At 41.6% G+C, this 16544-nt stretch overlaps 1 protein-coding gene across 1 annotated transcript in view; it reads left to right on the top strand.

Moving 5' to 3' along the window:
* IPO5 (importin 5) overlaps nucleotides 1-16247 on the top strand; it is a 53222-nt gene extending 36975 nt beyond the window's left edge. The window contains exons 12-26 of the mRNA XM_040425290.1: nucleotides 1406-1495; nucleotides 2332-2505; nucleotides 2612-2830; nucleotides 2952-3035; nucleotides 3239-3371; nucleotides 3979-4100; nucleotides 6386-6482; nucleotides 6941-7113; nucleotides 7770-7881; nucleotides 8756-8811; nucleotides 12208-12330; nucleotides 12498-12717; nucleotides 12813-13041; nucleotides 15445-15586; nucleotides 16098-16247. Coding sequence (XP_040281224.1) covers nucleotides 1406-1495; nucleotides 2332-2505; nucleotides 2612-2830; nucleotides 2952-3035; nucleotides 3239-3371; nucleotides 3979-4100; nucleotides 6386-6482; nucleotides 6941-7113; nucleotides 7770-7881; nucleotides 8756-8811; nucleotides 12208-12330; nucleotides 12498-12717; nucleotides 12813-13041; nucleotides 15445-15586; nucleotides 16098-16184 — 2061 coding nt within the window. The 3' untranslated portion in view covers nucleotides 16185-16247. The remainder of the gene's footprint in view (nucleotides 1-1405; nucleotides 1496-2331; nucleotides 2506-2611; nucleotides 2831-2951; nucleotides 3036-3238; nucleotides 3372-3978; nucleotides 4101-6385; nucleotides 6483-6940; nucleotides 7114-7769; nucleotides 7882-8755; nucleotides 8812-12207; nucleotides 12331-12497; nucleotides 12718-12812; nucleotides 13042-15444; nucleotides 15587-16097) is intronic.
* The last annotated feature ends 297 nt before the right edge of the window (nucleotides 16248-16544 follow it).

The raw sequence follows: 16544 nt of genomic DNA, 5'->3' as shown, positions 1-16544 counted from the left end.
AGAAGCCTAGTACAGGCCCTGGCTTATTACTTTAATGGAACGCTTCCCCCTGATCTGAGCCAGGGGGGGAGTTCCACCCTGGAAAGTGTGCACTTCTGGCTTTTCAACCTCTCAAATGCCCTGGTCACATTTGACATCGGCATTTGAGGGGTTAAATGTCTATTGGCATTACTATGGATCGCAGGCAGTAGCCCTGGGTGTCTGCTGTGTGAAACGGCAAGCACCTGGTAACTATGGTGCTTGCGTTACTCTGGAGCAGGCAACATCTTGAAAGACCTGACATCTGCCATACATATACGGACGATGTCAGGAAAGAGTTAATGTCCCTGCTCATGTTATCTTCTGTAAATTTCTATGACCGTGTTTCTGCCCAATTGTTTTAGGAGGGAGCTGCTGCTCCTGTGCACTCTTTTGGCAGTGCTGGCCCCTCTAATTGACGTCAAACAAAATGGCTCCAGTTCCAAGCCCGTCCTGCTGGCTGTGTGCACTCCCCTTCAGTGTTCGATTCTGCGCATTAGAATTTTTTTTATGGCTGCAGTGTCCAGTCCTTATAGCTGCCATTAATAATTTCTACTGCACAGAATTGGATCGCAGGATGTGGCGTCTGCGCGTTATAACACTGAAGGGGAGTGCACACAGCCAGCAGGATGGGTTTGGGACTGGAGCCATTTTGTTTGACCTCAATTAGAGGGGCCAGCACAGGAGCAGGGACATTAAATGAGTAAGTAACCTGAAATTGTGACAAAGTGGCCAACTCCTTTCATTTCCAGTTGCAGTCTGTACCTCATTATTAGTTTGAAGTCTATCAAGAGCTGTCGTAGTTCCATTAGAGGTGGACACCATGACGCTGGTGTGAACAGACTTATTAGAGCTGTCTTTTTATGAGCCAAAGGCTAGTGTTCTCTCATGACCGGGACAGCTTTTGAATTCCTGCACTGAATGTTTCATAAAGCTTCTTTCTAAATCACACAAGAAGTGGACTTTTAGGGCCTTTTTTACACGATCCGTTATTGGGAACCATTATGTAACCTTGGTTGTGTGTTTCATGCAGCACCTCACCCTGTGTGAACAAGGATGTGCTGCCGACAAACAATAGAACAGTCACAGTAATGTTTGTCCATCCCCATACAGCAGTATGCATTGGTGCATGTAAATGCGGCTAAATGAACGGACCGTGATCAGGAGTGAACATCTCATTCCCGGTCATTGTGTATTGACCCATGTAAAGAGCTCTTGTTTGCATGTATGCCTTTAACTGAGATTGTGCCAGTAGGTCAATTACTCTATAACAAAAAATACACACAAGTGCTTTCACATGATACTAGGTAAACATTGCATTTTATTAGTTATGAGATTTTTGGTAAAATGAAATTAACTAGGTGTGTGCAACTTGTTTGATTCTTAGCATCCTAGAGTGCGCTATGCTGCATGCAATGCTATTGGACAGATGGCAACTGACTTTGCCCCTGCCTTCCAGAAAAAGTTTCATGAAAAGGTAAGACAGCCTGTACCTGTACATAAATAGCTTGTAACTGCTATACAGTGATTTCAGGGGTCAGCAACCTTCTCTTACCACTATCAGTAAGGCCCCTTTCACACGAGCGCACTGCATTTGCACTGAAACCCGACCCATTCATTTCAATGTTTTTTTTTTTTACGCATCACTTCTGCGTTTCGTGAAAATCGCAGCATGTTCTATATTTTGCGTTTTTCACGCAGCCCCATTCACTTCTATGGGGTCAGGGCATTGCTTCTGCAAGTAAGTGCTGGTGCGATGCGTTTTTCACTGATGATTGCTAAGAGATGTTATTTGTAAACCTTCAGTTTATCATGCGCGTGAAAAACGCATTGCACCGGCCCGAAAAAACTGAACGCAATTGCAGACAAAACTGACTGAACTTGCTTGCAAAATGGTGCGAGTTCCACTGAACACATCCGGAGCCAATCCATCACGCTCATGTGAAAGAGGCCTAAGTGTCTGCTGCTATGTGACTTGTATGCACTGTGAAGAAACAATGCCATTCTAGGGTTTCGTTTTTAGTGTTCGCTAGGACTGTAAAAAGTGACATGTTCTGACTTCAGGTCAGTAGAATTATTATTGAGATTCCAATCTGACATTAATTCTTTTACTATTTTTTTTATTTTAAGGCTGAGCTGTGTGAGGGCTCATGTTTTGCAGAGCGATATGAAGTTTTTATTCATACCATTTTGGGATATATGTGACATTTAAAAAAAAATATATAAAAAATTTATTAAATTTTTTGGGGGGATGCGTGGTGGCCAAAAAAATAATTCTGGCTCTGGAGTTTTTATTTTTTATCTTACTTTTAGGTCATTGCAAGCCTACTGCAAACCATGGAAGACCAGGCTAACCCTCGAGTCCAGGCCCATGCTGCTGCAGCTCTTATTAATTTCACTGAAGATTGCCCCAAGTCACTCCTAGTTCCTTATCTGGATAATTTGGTTAAACATTTACATTCAATTATGGTGGTCAAATTGCAGGAGGTATGTTTTTTTTAGCTATGTAGGTTGCTAAAGTAATATTCTGCTCCACAACTTTAAAGATTCAAACTATAAAATTCTTTTGTTTCCATTTTGTTCTTCTGAGCAGTTAATCCAGAAAGGCACAAAGCTGGTTTTGGAACAAGTGGTGACATCAATTGCCTCTGTTGCTGACACTGCTGAAGAGAAGTTTGTTCCTTATTATGATATGTTTATGCCCTCCCTGAAACATATAGTGGAAAATGCCGTGCAAAAAGAGCTACGCCTTCTCAGAGGGAAAACCATTGAGTGCATAAGTCTTATTGGTCTAGCTGTTGGTAAAGAGAAGGTAAGTGTCACGCTCATGCACCAGGGGGAAATTCTTCAGCATTTCTCTTTTGGTTACATGGGGTTTTATGGTACTGAATAACTTTTATATGCAATTTACAAGGCGTAATTGGTTCTTGCAGTTTATGCAAGATGCGTCAGATGTGATGCAGCTGCTGCTAAAGACTCAGACAGACTTCAGCGAGTTAGAAGATGATGATCCTCAGGTATGTAATGTTTTGTAAAGGTGTTTTTTTTTTTTATTATTCACACACATGCTGATAACTCTAAACTGAATAGTGGCCATGGACTTGGATACTGCATCAGGGTTAACTTACTGAAACCGTTGAAGGATGGACATCAACAATGAAATTCTTAATTTAGCCAAACCCTCTGGATTGTCAATTCACTTGGTCCTTTGTTTTTCCAGATTTCATATATGATATCTGCATGGGCACGTATGTGTAAAATCCTTGGAAAAGAATTCCAGCAGTACCTTCCTGTGGTTATGGGACCTCTCATGAAAACTGCTTCCATTAAACCAGAGGTGGCTCTTCTTGATAGTGAGTTTTAGATCTTTTTTTTTATTTCATGTTCAGAAAAATTGATGACTGACATAAATTTGTTCAACATAAATGTTTTTGGAATAGATTATATTGCAGGTGAAATCTGTTTCCACATAGGTACTTTTTAGATTTATGGAAGTTCTACAATCCCCTCTCCACAGGTTGGTGGGGGTCTGACCACTGTGACCCCCAGGCGATCCTGGAATGTGGATGTAATGGCACAGTGCTTGGCAATATTCCCCATAGAGAATGAATGGAGCTGCATCACCCATGCCTGACCTACTGCTCTGTCAGAATGGGGTGTGGGTTCCAGCTGTCAGTACCCCACAGATCAAATAGGATAGGGAGTAACTTTTAAAGAAGGAACATCCCCTTTGATGTGCATTTTCTGTTTAGATTGTAAAGCTTTATTGTTCATTACTATGGATGGATCCTATGAGGACTTAACTATTGCAAATATGGAATGATGGGCAACCCAAACTGTAACCCTTTCCCCCTAACCCAAAACTACTTATGTCATAGTGAGTGTATCAGTTAAAATTTTTAAAACTTAAACCTTTTAAACATATGAAGATTTTTATTATACTTGTTTCCATTTTTACAGCTCAAGACATGGAGAGCATGGGTGATGATGATGGATGGGAGTTTGTTAATCTAGGAGACCAACAAAGTTTTGGAATCAAAACTGCTGGACTTGAAGAAAAAGCAACTGCTTGCCAGATGTTGGTGGGTATCACATGTACAAAGATGTATTTTGTCACCTGCGATTTCTAATACCGTGTAAACCAGCCTGATCTCATGAAACCACTTTGTGAGAAACATCTGACTAGTCTTCTCTTCTGCTTCTGGCTGATGCCTCCTCCTGTCTGGTGGCTATAGCCAGAAACTACACTTCGAGAATGTGTATCCCAATAGATTTCTGCAATTGTCTCATTCATCCGAACGAAGCTAGTAGAAAATCATGGGGAGAATGTATTATAGCTGCAGTGTCAATTTTTGGTCATAAACACTTTTTGCTCTTAGGTTGCAATTACGCTTACCCCTTTTCTGAAAAGTGATCAAGCTTAGTAGAAGGGTCGTGGTCTCCCATAGCCCATAATACTTGTGATAATTTGCCAGAAAGTTGTATAAATTATAGCTCAAATCAGCATCCGCTTATAGCTGACCATAGATTTTACTTTCTGACCTGGTGGGCTAGACATGCATCTAAATTACGAAGACTCTTGCACCTCTAAATGAGTTGGGCACATCCCACTCCAATGCAAACTAGATAGACTGACATATGAAATTCTAGTCCCCTCAATGTGCTTTATGCAGAAATGACCCCCATCCACATGCGTGAACTGATTTTCAGTCTCAGAAATTACTGCAGAAGATTTGCTGCATGTGAATTTACACTAGGAAACCAACAGTCAGTAGGGATTAGCTGGCAATGTTTTACTCTGTATAAGGGCTTATTTCTTTCCTTGTTTTTTTTTTAAGGATCGTATGTGGAACCATTCATTTCAATGAGTCTGCAAAAAAAAAAAAAAAAAAAGTTACTTTTTGTTTCTGCATGTCTGCAAAAAAAAACAGAACATGTCCTATTATTGTCTGCACTACGGACAAGGATAAGACTGTTCTATTAGGGGCCAGCTGTTCCGTTCCGCAAAATACGGAATGAACACGGACGTCATATGTTTTTTTTCTTGACCGCAAAATACATACGGTCGTGGGCATGAGCCCTAAGGGTGCCCTCACATGTGGTGGAATTTTCCAAAACAAGATCCGCAGGTGCAAATTTTACAAAGTTGAGATTCTTGCTGCAGATTTTGTGTTGGATTTTTTGGGCAACGGAACAGGATGGGTATGTTTGTGAATTATGTTGGGGATTTCTGTGCGGATTACATCTCCATCGAAATGAATGGAGACCTTCAGCTACATGAAATCCGCAACAAATTGTAATTTGCTTTCTGTTCCTTTGTACAATTAACCCCTTCAGGACACTGCAATTTTTTTTTACCTTAGAGGACCTTTCATGGGTCCAGACATTATGAAATAACTAGGAGGTTATGTAGGGCATAGTGCAGGGATGTAATGTAGCTTACTAGTTTCTCAGCGCCACTCCGTTCGCCTGCTGTTCACCCCTTTCACTTTTCCCTCCTGGTATGCTAACAAATATCATTGGTACAGGGAGGAGGAGACTGCCCTGTTTCTCAATGGGTGTCTCCTTCTCCCTGGCTGTAGCGCGGTCCAATCACAGCAGAGAGACTTACTAGACAAACTAGTAAGCAATACCCAATATGTCTTTTTTTTTTTTTTCCTTTTTTTTTTTTTTTTTTTTCCCTGAAAAACACATTTTTTACTTTTTATTTTTGTCTCATTCTGGGACTTCACCTTCTGGGGTCTGTTCCCCTCTGCAATGCATTACAATACAACCTGTATTGTAATGCATTGGCTGTAAGCTTTTTTTGCTTCCATAGAAGGCAAGCCCTGATGCCTATGGAAGGCATCAGGCTGTCTTCTCTGCCATCGGGTCCCCGCCACTGCAGCACAGGGACCCGTTGGAGGTGCGGAGGGCATGCATACCACTCCACAGGCTGCAGTTAGCTTTGACCGTGCCATACAAGGGGTTAATATGCCAGCATCAGTGTTTTCACCAATGCGGCGTATGCAGCAGGGGCCCGGCTGTCAGTGACTGCTGGGTTTGCCGCTGATCGGGCGGGCGCAGCTCCTGCACCCGCCCAATTAGCCTGCCGTACATGTACGGCGCCAGTCCTTTAGGGGTTAATCAGCAGCAGAACAGAACTCGCGTGTTGACACTTTTCATCCCCATAGGCTAACATAGGGGATGTTGCAGAAAATCCCACCATGTGTGAGGGCACCCTGAATTATACAGTTGCTTAAGTCATCTGAGCACGTTCTGTGGATAGTTGCTAAAAGGAATTTCAAGTTGGGTGGGACCATTCACAAGTATGCACAAAGTTTAATTTGTCTGGAAACAGTCAACTGACCTTTTTTTTTTCTTACAGGTCTGTTATGCTAAAGAGCTGAAGGAAGGATTTGTGGAGTACACAGAACAAGTTGTAAAACTAATGGTTCCACTCCTTAAGTTCTATTTTCATGACGATATCCTTGCAAGTAAATCTTTAATGTGTGACTCGTGGTGTTCAAAATTGTGAGCTAAAAAAAAAACTAGCCACATAGCTAAGTAATCTGCCTAAACAAGGGCTAAACTGTGTGCTCCTCGGGTCCCTTTGTCTTTCCTGTCTGTCACCTGTTTGCTGATGGTCTCTAAAAGCAGCTGTGAGGATTTGTGATTTCCTGCATTTCTGATAAGGCCCAAAGTTTATAAAGGAAAATATAGCAGAAGATCATTGATAAAAAATCTTTTTGCATCAGACCTCTAAAACAATTATTACTTTATTTGCACATACAAAGGTCTTTTATGTGATTTCAGTATTTGTAAGGATTGCTTTGTGAGCAGTTTGAGGTTTGCCATTTATATTGTTCCGTTGCACTTAGCAAGTAAAGTGAGTTAACATGGCTTGTATAACATTTGTGTCTTTCCTTAACCATAACCATACGGGTAAGAGTTGCTGCTGCAGAGTCTATGCCACTGTTGTTGGAATGTGCACGGGTACGCGGCCCCGAGTACCTAACCCAAATGTGGCACTTCATGTGCGATGCTCTTATAAAAGGAATTGGAACAGAACCAGATTCTGATGTTCTGTCCGAAATTATGCACTCTTTTGCTAAGGTAAGTTGTGAAACTTTACATAGAGTATTTTATTATGTGTTTAGACTCTTTTATATCTTCGAGCATACTACAGATACTCTCCAGGGATGCAGTTATGTAGTGTCTTTAACAGTCAGTACTTGGCGCACTGCTATTTACATATAGAAGGCTGGGGGAAGAAATCTAATCTGAGTTGGTGTCAGAGAAATAGATCTCAAACTGCAGATCTCAGATTTTCATACAGTATCTGGAGTGCTGAGAATGGTGCACAAATTAGAAACCTCCAGCAATTTCAATGGTAGTATCCAGGAGCCTTTCGGTTCCTCTGGCAGCCTTGCCCTCTGAAGGCTCCTAGGCCTGTCAGTTAAATTCTCAGTAAACACAAGCCCAATTAAAAAATCAAATCCCCTCTTTCCTTATCTTATAAATGCTCCATAACTCCTGGATATAGTAGAGTACAAGCACTTGACTATCTCTGGCAGCCCTATAGAGCTGAATGGAGTAACAGTGGCCGCTGCTCCATTGGCCTCGAATTCTAGCAAGTTTGTTCGCACTTCATTGATCCTTCTCTTTCTCATATTTCACATCTGAGAAAAATATTGTTGCAAACTTCATTAATGTGGTGCAAGTCTGCTCTTTCCTCGGATTTCTCTGCTTAATTTTTTTTTTTCTGGCAGTGCATAGAGGTGATGGGAGATGGATGTTTAAACACTGAACATTTTGAAGAACTTGGAGGCATGCTGAAGAGTAAACTAGAAGAGCACTTTAAAAATCAAGAGCTAAGACAAGGTATGTTTACAGGTTAATGGTGATGCGCTGATTTACTTGATTTGCTTCTCTACCACAAGGTTAATGATCTACCCCAGGGATGGCCAAACTGCAGCTCTCCAGCTGTTGCAAAACTACAGCTCCCAGCATGCCCAGACTGCCTACAGCTATCAACCTACAGCAGGGCATGGTGGGAATTGTAGTTTTAAAACAGCTGAAGAGCCACATTTTGGCCATCCCTTATCTACCCCATTCTAATTTAAATTTTTAAAACCCATTATATGCAGTCAATCTCTTAGGCCCATTTCACACGAGCGAGTTTTCAGCACAGTTGCAATGCGTGACGTGAACGCATATCACCTGCACTGAATCCTGACCCGTTCATTTCATTGGGTATGTGTACATGAGCGTTTTTTTCACTCATCAGTCCTGCGTTGCGTGAAAAACGCAGCATGTTCTTTATACTGCGTTTTTCACTCAGCCCTGGCCCCATAGAAGTGAATGGGGCTTAAGTGAAAAACGCATTGCGTCCGGAAGCAAGTACGTTCATAATCTCCTGCACCCCTCACCCATCTGCTGATGGTTGGCAGCTATCTCCTAGAGAGAGGGAGAAAACTAGGTAGACTGTCAATCACCAGCAGATGGGCAGGGAGAGCAGGAATTTATGAATAACCGTGACTCTCTTCCAGGTCCAGTCTGCAATGATAGTGATGTTGGTTCTCGGCAACCACTTAATTTTAACTTTTAAATGACAGACCGCTGAAATCAACTCACCTCTCTCTACTTTATTCTGCCGTTAGTATGGGCAGCATAAAGTTGATGACAGGTTCCCTTCTTGTGTTATATATGTACATATGCTTGTGAGGAATTTGATCCTTAATATTTTTATTTTTAGTAAAAAGACAAGATGAAGATTATGATGAACAAGTTGAGGAATCCCTGCAAGATGAGGTACGTCTTAGATTTGCTGTTAAACGTAAATGTTCACATTCTCTGTAGTGAAATGCTATATCCCAACAATTTCAATGGTGGAGAGTGTAATGTGCAACTCTGTCCATCTCTCATTGTCAGTGGGGCTAAAACTAGCCTCTGTATGTTAATAAAGATGTTAATCAGTCCGTTTGATGGTGTTCATAAATTGTCTATAGTTGTTTTCTTTACCTGTCCGGGCAGGGGGTTTTAGGTGGAAATATCTTCTTTCCTCCTCCGCTTTTTTTTATATGGAAAGGGGGGGAAACACTACTGATTGAGTTTTTAGATGAATTGAATAAAAATGTTATCTTCATTTTACCTCTGGTTGGGATAAACAACAAATGTGCGTCCTATGGGGCAAAAAATACGGTATAAAGAAACATTGTGATATCTAATTTATCAAACCTTATAGCCCCTACAGTAAAACCTAATAAAAATAAGACCATCATTAAGGATGTCTTCAAGAAAGGATTCTTCCCATGTAAAATGTGTGTAAATTGTAAAAAAAAAAAAACGGACAGCATAACAAAAACCCACTTATGGAAATAAAGGGGAACCACTGCACGTATAAAATCAATCAGCATATTACATGCAACACAAAGGGAGTCATATACCGCATTATCTGCCCCTGCCAAAAAATGTATGTGGGAAGGACAAAGCGGGAGCTGAAAACCAGAATTAAAAAACGTATCCGAAATATAAATCAAAAATTTGACGGCCACCCACTGTCACGCCACTACTTACAAGATCATGCAGGAACATTTAAAGGATCCCGTTTTGAAGGGATAAAGTGGTCATGAACAAAAAAAGGGGGGGGCGCGCCACTATATCAAACAAATGTCCGGCAGTGAAACAAAATGGATTTTCAGACTCAATAGCCTTACACCAAATTGTCTAAACCAGGAAATTGAACTATTTGCTTTCCACGATATATGAAAAAACAGCAATGAAGCACACATAATATTTCCAAATGAATTTTGCTTCCTTGGAATTTATTTAAAATATAGCATGCTCTGAGTATGGCATTTTTCCCTCAGATGCTTTCCTTTGCAACCATCTTGGAAGTGGTGGGGCATAGCAATATGGAGGTGCAAGCAATTGGACAACGATAAGACATTTACACCTATTCTGTGCATAGGTGATAATCCATCTGTGGGAAAACCCCTTTAACCGCCTCCGGACCGCCTAACGCAGGATAGCGTTCCGGAGGCGGCTGATTCATTCCTCCTTCACGCGCCGATGCGCGTTCACAGGAACTGCAGGTAAACGAGCTCATCTACAGCATGCCAGCGGCGATCATTTGCTGGCAGGCTGTAGATCCGATTTTTTTTTTTTAACCCCTGAAAGGTATATGAGACGCTGTTTTGTTAACAGCGTCTAATATACCTGCTACCTGGTCCTCTGGTTGTCCCTTTTGCTTGGATCGACCACCAGAGGACACAGACAGCTCTGTAAAGTAGCACCAAACACCACTACACTACACCCCCCCATCACTTATTAACCCCTGATCACCCCATATTAGACTCCCTGATCACCCCCCGGTCATTGATCACCCCCCTGTAAGGCTCCATTCAGACGTCCGTATGTGTTTTGCGGATCCGCAAAACACATACAGACGTCTGAATGGAGCCTTACGGGGGGTGATCACCCCATATAGACTCCCTGATCACCCCCCCTGTAAGGCTCCATTCAGACACCCGTATGTGTTTTGCGGATCCAAGGATCCGCAAAACACTGACACCGCGGTTCCGCAAAACACGGACACCGGCAATGTGCTTTCCGCATTTTGCGGATCCGCACATTGCCAGAACTATATAGAAAATGCCTTTTCTTGTCCGCAATTGCGGACAAGAATAGGACATGTTCTATAGGCTCTACAAAAAACGCAGTGTTTGCCCGATCAGGCCTGATCTTGTGCGCACACTTGCGTTCAGTCCGCCCCACCGCAGTGACAGAATTTTTTTTTTCTGATCACTGCAAAAACACCGTAAAATCGCTGCGGCGCTGTAAAAAGATCACTTTTGAGGGGCATGGCGAGTCCATAGATTTTTTTTTTTTTTTTTTTCCTTACAAAGTCTCATATTCCACTAACTTGTGACAAAAAATAAAATCTCACATGAACTCATCATACCCCTCACGGAATCAAAATGCGTAAAAATTTTTAGACATTTATATTACAGACTTCTTCTCATGCTTTAGGGCCCCTAAAATGCCAGGGCAGTATAAATATTCCACATGTGACCCCATTTTGGAAAGAAGACACCAAGGTATTTTGTGAGGGCCATGGCGAGTTCATGTAAAATTTAATTTTTTGTCACAAGTTAGTGGAATATGGGACTTTGTAAGAGAAAAAAAAAACATTTTCCGCTAACTTGTACCAAAAAAAAATCTTCTATGAACTCCCCATGCCCCTCACGGAATACCTTGGGGTGTCTTCTTTCCAAAATGGGGTCACTTGTGGGGTATTTATACTGCCCTGGCACTTTACGGGACCTAAAGCGTGAGAAGTAGTTTGGAATCCAAATGCGTAAAAAATCGTAAAGATTCTAATTGGAATTTGGGCCCCTTTGCGCACCTAGGCTCCAAAAAAGTGTCACGTGGTATCGCCGTACTCAGGAGAAGTAGGGCAATGTGTTTTGTGGTGTATTTTTACATATACCCATGCTGGGTGAGAGAAATATCTTTGTAAATGACAACTTTTTTATTTTTTTTATACAAAGTTGTCAATTTACAGAGATATTCCTCTCGCCCAGCATGGGTATATGTAGAAAGACACCCCAAAACACATTGCCCTACTTCTCCTGAGTACGGCGATAACACATGTGCCACTTTTTTGCAGCCTAGGTGCGTAAAGGGGCCGAAAGTCCAACGAGTACTTTTAGGCTTTACAGGGTTGCTCACAATTTAGCCCCACCCAAAATGCCAGAACAGTAAACACACCCCACAAATGACCCCATTTCGGAAAGTAGACACCCCAAGGTATTTGCTGAGGGGCTTATTGAGTCCATGAAAGATTTAACTTTTTGTCACAAGTTAGCGGAAAGGGAGACTTTGTGAGAAAAAACAAGAAAAAATAAATTTCCGCTAACTGGTGGCAAAAAAATAAAAAATTCAATAAACCGTGAAAGTAGTGTAGTGCAGAATTGTAAAAAGTGGTCTGGTCATTAAGGGGGTTTAAGCTAGGGGAGCTGAGGTGGTTAAACTCGCATGAAATTTGGTGCTACCAACCCCAATGTAAATGCAAAACTAGCTCCTTTCTAAGCACATGTTTTGTTTATGGTTTGGAGCCTGAATGAGACTACACTAATTACCTTTTAAATTTGTTTAATGAAGACTTCTCTCCCACATAACAAATTATTTGTTTTATGTCCACAGGATGACAACGACGTTTACATTCTGACTAAAGTAGCAGACATTTTGCACTCTATATTCAGTAGCTACAAAGAGAAGGTGTTGCCGTGGTTTGAGCAGTTGCTGCCATTAATTGTTAACTTAATTGTAAGTTAACTTTAGACTCTATTATTTGTGGTGATTGAAATGCTATTGTCAAATTGATTGTAGCACATTTTCATTTTTTATTGCATGTTTTAATGTAATTTTTTTAATACTACATTTTGTCTACATGTCCTAAATTGCCAGTGTTTGATTTATTTATTTTTCTTCAGTGTCCTCATCGACCATGGCCAGACAGACAGTGGGGACTCTGTATCTTTGATGACGTCATTGAACACTGTAGCCCCACTTCCTTCAAATACGCCGAATACTTCCTTAGACCTCTGGTACAGTCAATCTGTGACAGCAGTCCAGAGGTTCGTCAAGCGGCTGCTTATGGTGTTGGTGTGATGGCACAGTTTGGTGGTGATAATTATCGTCCTTTCTGTACAGGTATGTGATTGTAGGTGTATAATAGGCCATTTTACTTTTAGTGTTTTTTTTTTTTTTTTTTCTTCAAACACTGTCTTTTCCCTTTTTGGTTGTAGAATCTCTTCCACTTCTTGTTGGGGTTATACAGACCCCCGACTCTAAAACCAAAGAGAATATCAATGCAACAGAGAATTGCATTTCAGCTGTAGGAAAAATAATGAAATACAGACCAGATTGCGTTAATGTTGATGAAGTTCTGCCTCATTGGCTGTCATGGCTGCCGCTGCATGAGGACAAAGAGGAAGCTGTTCACACTTTTAACTTTCTCTGTGACCTTCTAGAAAGGTAAAATTTTATATCTGTCAAATTGCATAAATCAGTAGTACATGTAAAAATGTGTAATATATCTTCTTAGGGTGCCATTTGGGTTCTGTCAGCCTTTTTCTTGCCCTGCCTGTAAACTACCGTATTTTTCGCTTTATAAGACGCACCTGATAAGACGCACCTAGATTTTTGAGGAGGAAAATAAGAAAATAAATTTTTGAACCAAAAGGTGTGCTTTTGGAGGGGTTTTGAACTAATGGTGTGCTTTTGGAGGGGTTTTGAACTAATGGTGGTCTGTGGATGACACACTGTTATGGGGGGGACCTGTGGGTGACGCACTGTTATGGGGGGACCTGTGGGTGACGCACTGTTATGGGGGGACCTGTGGGTGACGCACTGTTATGGGGGGACCTGTGGGTGACGCACTGTTATGGGGGGACCTGTGGGTGACGCACTGTTATGGGGGGACCTGTGGGTGACGCACTGTTATGGGGGACCTTTGGGTGACGCACTACTACGGGGGATGTAGCATCATATATAGCATCTTATGTAATGGGGGTCACTATTCACACAGGGACAATATACTGTGACACATATGATACTGTGACCAGCATAAGATGATCTTATGCTGGTCACAGTATCATGTGTCACAGTATATTGTCCCTGTGTGAATAGTGACCCCCATTACACCACAGGGCACACAGTAGACTTTATATGTAAAATCTTTTAATGGCTCTGCTTTCTTCTATACCAGTACTCACTATAAAAGCAGCAGTCCGGCCAGCACGTGACGTCACTCACTCAGTCAGTCACGCTCCTGCCAGCTTCATTAATGAAGTGGGAGGAGCATGACCGAGTGAGTGACGTCACGCGCCGGCAGGACCGCTGCTTTCATAGTGAGTACTGGTATAGAAGAAAGCAGAGTGTAATGAAGCCGTTTTCATATGTAAAGTCTATAATCTTCAAGCAGTATCTCTGCTTTAAACTAGGGCAATCCTCTGTAGTGCAACTCACTATGAAAGCGGCAGGCAGAGCGGCAGCGTAACCTCGCGATTCTCACTCATTAATGCTCCTCCCACTTCCTTCCCATGAATGAGTGAGAATCGAGAGGTTACGCTGCCGCTCTGCCTGCCGCTTTCATAGTGAGTTGCACTACAGAGGATTGCCCTAGTTTAAAGCAGAGACACTGCTTGAAGATTATAGACTTTACATGTGATAATTACCGTGAGCGGGGTCCGATGTATTACAGTACAGTGACTGCTTTGGGCCCCGCCGCAAGTGTTGCCAGCCTCCGTCCCCTCCTCCCACCCCGCTGATACATTGCGGCTTGCGATGTATCAGCGTCAGCAAAGTAAACATGGCAGTGTTCGCTTTATAAGACGCACTGCCATTTTCCCCCCACTATTGGGGGGGGAAAAGTGCGTCTTATAAAGCGAAAAATACGGTACTTGTTTTAAATAAAAGAAGCAGTTCTAGGACATGTTAAAATTCAAAAAACAAAAGTGATTGTGGTTTTTACTTATCTTTTTTTTCGCTTGTCATTTTCAAAAGTGGCTACAAAAAGTCTCTCTCACTTTAGAGAACTCGGCACATCCATATAGTTCATAGTCAATCCATTGATTTCAATAGGCATTGTGGTAAATGCTTTCTGTTGCCATTGGTAGTGCTGCAAGGGGGATATGACACTTGCTGCCAGGTCCATAACAGATTACAGCTGAATGTTGGGGATCTCTGCGGCCTGATAACCTGTAATCAGTTCTTCAGGGGAAGCTTTTCTTAAAAAGGATTGTAATTACTCCTTAAATTAGCTATAGACTCTAGGTGGTGGGTTGGGTGCTCAGATGAAAGAACATCCCTTTTCTACTGTGGGGTGTGCAGACAGCAGTTACATTAGACTACCTTGAGTAGACTAGTATGGGAGAAATGTTAAGAAATATGCTTCAGAATTTATACAGATTGGTGCCTGCTATGTGTTTTTAATATTTCCCATCATGGTAGCATAAGTTACTTTGTATTGTACATGCTGAGGGATAAGTAGTCCATACATTGCCGGCACTTAATAGAAAATGCCTAATCTTGTCCGCAATTGCAATCAGGATCAGAATTGCGGACCGGGAAGTGTGGATCTGCAATTCGCGATCCGGGCAGCACATCGTGCTGCCCCATAGAAATGAATGGGTCCGCAATTCCGTTCTGCAAAATGCGGAACGAAATTGCGGACGTGTGAATGGACCCTTAATTCCATGTTGCTCTATATCTTATATACAAAACTGGTTCAGTTGCATTTAGCTTTGATAAATGTATAGATGTATATTTCTATAAACACTTACCTCAGTCATTCATTTCCCAAAAATATATTGTATTACTGCAGTGTTTTTACAGTTGCATCAATGTACTGTCATTTATTTATTTTTTTCCCCACAGTAACAATCCAATTGTGCTTGGACCCAACAACTCAAACTTACCCAAAATATTTAGTATTATAGCAGATGGAGGAGTCCATGAATCTGTCAAAAATGAAGACTTTTGTGGTAAAAGACTTGCCAATGTAGTACGACAAGTTCAGGTAAGTTCTAGCTTCTGACTGTTTTAGGTCCCTTAGATAGACACACACTTTAGTTATTTTATGTACTGTACTATACCAGCTAGCACACATTGCATAAGAAAAATTAAGGTTGTGTTCACAATTGGTTTCAGCTGTTTGCTGAGCATTCTGCTGTGGGTGCGTATGTTTAAATACCTGAAAACTGTATTCAGGCATATCCCTTGGCAGATCCATTAACTTTAAAGGGGTTCTGCAGGAATGCTTATTAATGGCTGCAAGCAACCTGTTTAAGAATGTAACGACGATTGGTTGCCTAAAATCGCAGAGCTGCTACTCTGATCTTTCTTAGATCACTGAAGGGAGAATGACCGTTTTTCACCCTGAGCCATAGCTGAAATCCACTGCAAGTCATAGAAAACAAGCAGAATATGCTGTTGATTAGGCCACAACCCAATAGGAATTTTTAGAAGGTTATTTGAGATATCTATGTTGGCAATTGCATATATTAATGTTTACTAAACCTTTTTTTTAGGCATCCGGAGGACTGTTCACACAATGTGTATCACAGCTGAGCCCAGTCCAGCAGGCGGCTTTACAAGATCTCCTTAGTGCTGCGTGAAGACCACTACTGTTGGCGTATATCAGGAAAACTAACATGAAATAAACTTACCTCTTCTGTTTAGGTTTCTTTCTTTTTGTGTTGAGGAAAAAGGAGCAGTAGTGAGTATAAGCAGTTGTTCTGCAGGCGTTGAGTCAGGAGAGATGCATCATACCCCAGAATGGAATAAAAGAACATGTTAAAATGAATTCTTCTAGAAGAGACAGATGTTCCCTGCAGGCCTGTAACTCTAACTGGATTATTCTATTCTGTCATCCTTTATCTTCAGTTTTCCACTTTTGTGGCTTGGGAGAAACTGCTTACCATTGTCTTCAGTTATCAACTAATTAGGAGTGTGGTTGCTGTAGATGAATTTTAAGA

This window comes from Bufo bufo, chromosome 3 (assembly GCF_905171765.1).
Source record: "Bufo bufo chromosome 3, aBufBuf1.1, whole genome shotgun sequence".
NCBI lineage: Eukaryota > Metazoa > Chordata > Amphibia > Anura > Bufonidae > Bufo > Bufo bufo.
The sequence above is the reverse complement of the archived record's forward strand: the minus strand, read 5'-3'. Positions and strand labels throughout refer to the sequence as shown.